We start from the raw sequence: 7262 nt of genomic DNA on the forward strand, positions 1-7262 counted from the left end.
GCTTAAAAGTGATGGAAGCCACAGCAAGGGGGACGGGATCCCTGATCGCTTCTCGGGCTCCAGCTCTGGGGCCGACCGCTACTTGACCAGCTCCACCCTCCAGCCTGAGGACGAGGCTGACTACATCTGTGGTGTATCTCATTCCGTCGGGGTGCCATTTGGGTAAAGCACAGCGTTCCACATGAAGGGGGAAGTGGGACAAAAACTGTTTGCTGTTCCGCTCTGGTGACTGACACAGGGCTCCCAAGGAGCGTCTGCTGCCCTGAGCGCCATTTCTGTTGTTATCACGTTACAGGCAGAGCACAAGCGTTCTGATCCCCGCCAAGAGCTCCCTGTGGACAGCCCTGGGCAGGCTCCTGCAGAGCGATGCAGAGAGCACCCAGCTCCTGCCGCCCAGGCTGCTCTGCTGCGTGCTCGCTGCATGGGGGATGCAGGACACTCCTTTCCAGATGCAGACACTGAGCACTTGGGTTACCTTGGAAGTTCTCATGTACACCATGTCCCTAAGGTCTCCACAGCTCTGCACCCTGCTCACCTGTCCCCATCTGTGACACTGCCCTGGAGTCAAGGTGCTCCAGGAAGCCTTTACTAGACTGGGCTGCCCCTGTGCACATGTTTACACGGCTGGGAGAGAGACCGTCAGGATCACAGTCACCCTGTAGGACTCAGAGCCTTTGTAATGAGCACAGACAGGGCCTGGGGAGCTGCAGGGACCCGCAGGGCTCCCAAGTCTCTGGGCCATGGGGCCCTGTGTGCTGTGACCAGTAGGGGGTGCTGGGGGACTGCCCCATGGTCTCTGCACAGCTGCTCAGTGAGGACCTTTCACTCCCATGAGCCTGGCAGTTGCAGGAAATGGATGAACCTGGAAGACATCGTGTTAAGTGAAAAAACCTGGGGCTGAAAGACAAATGACTTACGATCTCACACACGCATGGAACCTAGAAAGCTGATCACCTAAAGCTCAAGAGGAGAGAGTGGTTATTACATGTTCTACACATCTGTGGAGGGAGGGGAGAGCAAAGGGGTAGGGGAGAGTTCAGCCACTGGGTGTCGCAATAGAGTCAGAGAGGGGGGGACGAGTCTCAATGCTGAAGACCCAGGATATATTCTTTTTTTTTTTAAGAGGTTTTTGCTATAGGGCGTGTGCACTTGCCAGAGAGACAGAGAGAGACAGAAAGCGAGAAATCACCCCCCAGGGGGGATGGCCACACCGCAATCCCTTCTCCTCCATTCTCCTCTCGGGATCTTGGGCACACACGCACACGTGCCTGGTGTGAGTTTAAGCCACCAGGTCCAGGACTCGAACCGCGGTCGACTACATGGGAGTCCAGCGACATAGCCATTACGCTAACTGCTGGTCCCGTGCATGCCCAAATCCTGACAGAAGAGTGGAGAAGAAGGGAATGGGATGTGACCTTCTCCCTGGGGAGTGATTTTTCACTTTTTTCCCTCTTTCTCTGGTGAGCACATGTGACCTTTAGTAAAAACCTTTAAATAAATGAATAAGTAAAATACAATAAAATAAAATGCCGGTTTCTCCTTCCACAATTTGCTGACTGATTCTCTAGTATGGCTACAATCCGTCCACAGAGTAGAGGGTATTTCCATCCGGGCTTCTGGACTTGTGCACTATTGATGGTGTGTCAGGGGCTATTCCCGTGTGGACAAAGCTAGTGCCCTCCCTGACCTCGACCCCCTCCAACTCCACTCATACCCTCCACTCAGCTGTGACGATAAAATGAGCCCAAACACTGCCACCTGTCCCCTGCCCAGAGAACAAGGCAACCTGGTTGAGAGCACCCAGTGAGAGCACCCAGCTCCTGCCGCCCAGGCTGCTGCATGCTCGCTGCATGGGGGATGCAGGACACTCCTTTCCAGATGCAGACTCTGAGAATCTGTGTTACCTGAGAATTCCCCACGTACACATGTCCCTAAGGTCCTCACAGGCCCATCACTCTGTTGCCACCTCTGATAATACCCTGAAGGCACGTGTGCCCCAGGAAGCCTTTAGTAGGCTGTGCTGGGGGCTGAGGCCGTGTGGTGCCTGTGCACGTGTTTGCACCCGCGGGGAGGGAGGCCATCGGGATCACAGTCACCCTGTAGGAATCAGAGCCTTGGTAATGAGCACAGACAGGGCCTGGGGAGCCGCAGAGACCAGCTGGGCTCCTAGGTCTCTGGGCCATGGAGTCCTGTGCCTCTGAGACCAGCAAGGGGTCCTGGGGATTACCAGGTGGTCCCTGCACAGCTGCTCAGTGAGGGCCTCTCAGTCCAAGGAGCCGGGCATTGCAGGAAATGGATGAACCTGAGGAACATTCTGTGAAGTGAAGTAAACCTGGGACAGAAAGACAAATGTCCTATGCTCTCACACATACATGGAAACTAAGAAGTTGCTTACTTACAACTTGAAGGAGAACAATGGTTATTACATATTCTATATGTCAGTGCAGCGAGGGTAGAGAGAAGGGGGAGAGGAGAGGTTGGCCACTGGGTGTCACGATAGTCAGACAAGAAGGAACAGTCTCTATGTTGAAGGCCCAGGATGGTGAATATATTCTTTTTTTTTTTCTTTACCACTTGCCTTCTGTAAACTTTTTTTTTTTTTTATTGCAATGACACACAATGATTAAAAAAAAAAAAAAAAAGAGACCAGCGGTTGGCATAATGGCTATGTTGTTGGACTGCCATGTAGTCGACCACGGTTCAAGTCTCAGGCCCAGTGGCTTAAACTCACGGCAGGCGCAGGTATGTGCAGGCCCAAGATCCTGAGAGGAGAATGGAGAATGGAGAATGGATTACAGCATGGCCATCCCCCCTGGGGGGTGATTTCTCACTTTATATCTCTCTGTTTCTCTCTTGTCTCTGTCTTTCTGGCGAGTGCATGTGCCCTGTAGCCAAAATCTCTCAAAAAACAAACAAACAAAAAACAGAAAAAGAGAGAAAAAAAGAGACAAGAAAAAGAAAAAAAAGACTCCTCATAAGACAGACAGCACACCAACTCAAGGATAAAATAAAGAATCTAAGTGTGGTAAGACCGTCACGTGTTGCTAAAAGGTTCATTTTCCTCAGTGCACACGAAAGTTTTCCCTACCCTGTTTGACTTCATTATGGGACTTGCTTCTGTTCTTGGGTGCTATTTTTTTAAATATATTTTAAAATTTTTATTATTTATATACTTAATCGCTATACATCATTTAGATTGTAGAGAGACTTTACACAGGGGACCAGCAGTTAGTGTAATGGCTATGTCGCTGGACTCCCATGAAGTCGACCATGGTTAGAGTCCCGGACCCGGTGGCTTAAACTCATGCCAGGCGCGTGCACGTGTGTGCCCATGATCCTGAAAGGAGAATGGAGGAGAAGGGATTGTGGTGTGGCCATCCCCCCTGGGGGGTGATTTCTCGCTTTCTGTCTCTCTGTCTCTCTGGCGAGCACACATGCCCTGTAGCAAAAAACCTCTAAAAGAGAGAGAGAGAGAGAGAGAGAGAGGGAGAGAGAGAGAGAGAGGGAGAGAGAGAGAGAGACTTTACACAGCATGTAAACCTCAGTCCAGGCCAGGAGAGAATACTACACATGTCCTCATCAACAGATAATAACCCATGTCCGTGTCCCACAAATGTCCTACCTCTCCATTCTGCCCCTCCCGAATTGCCTTTCCTATGCTCTTCCCCTCTCACACACTCTCCGTTTCGTCTCTAGTGTCCATAACAATTTTCAATGCTTTTATGTCCTCCAGTCTTTCAGTCTCTCCTCTTCAGACTGGCTACAAGCAAACGACCTGGATGTTCTTCCTCCAAGGAGTAGCACATGGTCGCCCTCCCTGCAGGGCACACAGGCAGCCCCGCTGATGGGGACTGGAGCTGCATGGGATTCCGGGCTTAGTCCCTTCCAACCTGGAATCCTGCCCACACGGAGGCTGTGGAGAAGATCACCACAGCAAGACCTGCCAGAAATATCTCTGCCTCTCTTGCTTCCCATAATGTCACTGTCTGTCTCTTCCTCTTATAAATAAACAATTAAAACGAATAAGTACGTATTAAATATTTAAGGTGACAGTTATGCTAACCACCTTGACTTCAATATTCAATACACACAAGTGTTGAAGCATCACACGGTATCATACAAGTATGATTTAATCCATGAGAAAAAAAAGGAACTGTGTTTGGGGCTGGCCCTGAGCTCCCTGATGGGGGCCCAGGAGCTGTGTCCTCTCTGACTGGCACAGTCCCCTGAGCAAGGCCCTCTGTGCTGTCCCAGCAGGTGCTTCCCCCCTCCCCCGGACTCCTCAAGGGCTGGGGCCAACCTCCCTGCCCCTCAGTCTGCAGTGTGAGCTGGGCCCCAGCCCAGGGCTCAGGGAGGGGCAGTCACTGGATGGACACACATTTGCATGAAGAGCCCCTCCTGTGGCAGAGGGTGGGAAGAAAAGGAGGCCTGGGGCAGCCCAGCCATGTGGGGACCAGGGGCTGTGTCCACCATGGCCTGGACTCCTCTCCTCGTGCTCCTCTCTTACTGCACAGGTTGGGACAGGCCTTGGGGACCAGGGACATCCTGATTCTCCTCTCTGGAAAAGATTTCTAAGAAAAGTCATTCTGGCTCCTTTCCCATCATTCATGAGTGTCTGTGTCTGCAGGTTCCCTCTCCCAGCCTGTGCTGACCCAACCGCCCTCCCTCTCTGCCTCTCCTGGAGCATCTGCCAGCCTCCCTGCCACCCTGACCAGTGGCTTCAGTGTGGGTAGCTACTACATATACTGGTACCAGCAGAAGCCAGGGAGCCCACCCAGCTATCTGCTGAGGTACAAGTCAGACTCAGACAAACACCAGGGCTCCGGGGTCCCCAGTCGCTTCTCTGGATCCAAGGACACCTCGGCCAATGCAGGAGTTCTGCACATCTCCGGGCTGCAGCCTGAGGACGAGGCCGACTACCACTGTCAAATTTATGATGGCGGCAGTGATGCGCATACAGTGCCCCAGACACATGAGGAAGTGAGACTAAAACCGCCCTGCCTCCTCCCTGCCTGTGCCCTCCCTGTTGCACTGCCTGGGACTTTTTATGGGGTCAGAGGTGACGTCTGTTGTCCCATCCTCACCCGGTACCCCATTCCCTAGGACATCTACCTGTGAGAGTGCTTCTTCATTCTCCTGAGTTCTAATGGTCACTGGATCCTTTGTTCATAACTGCATACTCTGCTCATGACTACAGTGACAGTTGTCAGCCTCAGGGCTCAGTGTCCCTCTAGGGAGACAAGGGACCAAGAGGAAGTGAGTGACTCCATCTGTGTCTAGCCCAGGACCTTGGCCTTATGTATCTCCTGCCCCTTATTTAGAAAACGGATCACCAGTATTTAGATGGCCATGAGAACATGTGACAAATATTTTCAGAATATAAACAGAAGAATCTATAAAGTAAAACCAGTAATACCTCGGTGTAACATAAAAGGACATTTGATGAAACACACTCTAGTCATTTTGGTCTCCTTTCAAATGACTCAGCCGTACGAGATGAGAACAGAAGGTTACAGAGGTTCTATCTCTCTCTCTTTCTCTCTCTCTCCTATTCTGGGACATTAACAACACATACTGAATATTTTATCCACGCAGGTATCTTGGCCCTTGCAGTGCCCAGGCCAGGTCCCCAGACCCTGACCCACAGGAGGAACGACTGGCCCTCAGGACTCAGAGTGCTCTGGCTCCAGATGCAGTACCTGGGTCTCAGGATGCTCTCTGAGCTCCAGCCTGGGGACAATGGTGACCATTACAGGACAGCAGATGGGATGCCTGGGTCATGCTGAGGGCCTCAGTGAAATGCAACAAAACCCTGTGATCTTCCTCCTGGCTCTTCCCTACCCCGGCGACTCAGAAAAGCAGCTTTGTCCAGCAGAGCCAGGCCTTGATGGAGCCCATGACACCAGGACATTGTCAAACTGGCCCAAATGAGAAGGTCCTCAGTGACAGGGCAGGAGGCCCTGGGGACAGAGTCCATGAAGGGCCAGGGCAGGACAGGGACAGAAAACCAGCTGAGGTTGACTCAGGGATGCCCGTGGGGCCAGGTGTGTCCATCCCTAATGTTTTCTGAGCACCTGCTGTGGGTCAGGCTCGGTCCAGGCTCAGGATACAGAGTGGGCAGGTGGACAGGGGCCTCATCATCACAGGGTAAAGAAGGCAGCATGTCAACAAAAATAAGGCACAACGTAGTGCGTGACAAGAGGTGACATTGGCAAGAAAGGTATCAAATTTATCATGTCATGAGCTTCACACCTGTTCGGGTTAAAATTCCTCGAAAAATTTTCAATCGGTACATTTTAATTATGGTGCCACTGGGAAGATTAAAATGAAAATCCATTTAGGTTAGAGTGGTTGATATCTTTTGTTTAATGCAATGGAGTTTGATCATATTAAAATGTGTACACAAAACACAGCATAAATCAATAAAGTTAGATGATATTGGGAAATTTCTTGTTTGCATTTTAGTGTTTTTGCTATAGGGTGTGTACACTAGTCAGAGAGAGAGAAAGAGAGTGGGAAGGTGAGAAATCACACCCCAGGGGCATGGTTACGCTGTCATCCCTTGTCCTCCATTCTCTTCTTGGAATTTGGGGCATGCATAGATATGCACCCAGCATGTTTTCCAAGTCAGCATGTCCAGGATATGAACTGCAGAATCAGCCAGGTGGGACCCAGTACCCTAATTGTCACATGATCTTCTGGCCCTGGGAATTGTATTAACATCATTCTGCAAGGGATTAGGATGAGAGGAACCAAGGGAGGACGAGCTTGGATGAGTATACGGGGAGTGGTTGGGCTACTCTCCATCAAAATTGCCTCTAACATGTATACAAATTTATATGTTAGTATTATATGTTTATAGAATACAATAAATTATATTTATGTTATAGAATATAAAGATGTATTTCTCTAATGTTAATACATTAATTTATTCTCTATTCCTATCTGCAATGATCTATGTATATCTGACACTCAAAGTTGCCGAAAAGGAGGTTGCTCTGTGATCTCTGAGTGATGCTCATCTCTTCCCAAGAGACAGAGGAGGAGCTGGTGTGGGGACCATGGAAGGGACAGGACATTGGAGTTCCCAGGGGCATGCAGGAGTTGAGGGTGCAGACCCCCAGTACAGGTGAGACAGGGAATAGGGGCCAGATTTTGGGGGCACCTGAAGGGAGCTGAGGAGCTTGGGTTGTGTGCAAACAGCAGTGAGGAATTCACAGATGGATTTTAAATCAAGGGTGACGGGTCAGATCAGGTGAGGA

At 50.5% G+C, this 7262-nt stretch overlaps 1 protein-coding gene across 1 annotated transcript; it reads left to right on the plus strand.

The window, feature by feature from the left end:
• Positions 1 to 4471: 4471 nt before the first annotated feature.
• LOC102502531 (immunoglobulin lambda variable 5-45) lies at positions 4472 to 5118 on the plus strand. The gene is made up of 3 exons (XM_006151704.1): positions 4472 to 4514; positions 4628 to 4980; positions 5104 to 5118. Exons 1-3 carry the CDS (start codon positions 4472 to 4474, stop codon positions 5116 to 5118), a joined length of 411 nt encoding a protein of 136 aa, XP_006151766.1.
• The last annotated feature ends 2144 nt before the right edge of the window (positions 5119 to 7262 follow it).

The sequence above is a fragment of the Tupaia chinensis genome, unplaced genomic scaffold (assembly GCF_000334495.1).
Source record: "Tupaia chinensis unplaced genomic scaffold, TupChi_1.0 Scaffold000323_1, whole genome shotgun sequence".
Taxonomy (NCBI): Eukaryota; Metazoa; Chordata; class Mammalia; order Scandentia; family Tupaiidae; genus Tupaia; species Tupaia belangeri.

What these genes read in the sequence shown, in the direction of transcription:
- LOC102502531 (XM_006151704.1), top strand. Translation starts at nt 4,472, where the DNA reads ATGGCCTGGACTCCTCTCCTCGTGCTCCTCTCTTACTGCACAG. An exon ending in GCTCCTCTCTTACTGCACAG is followed by an intron (nt 4,515 to 4,627) that starts GTTGGGACAGGC and finishes CTGTGTCTGCAG; the next exon opens with GTTCCCTCTCCCAGCCTGTG.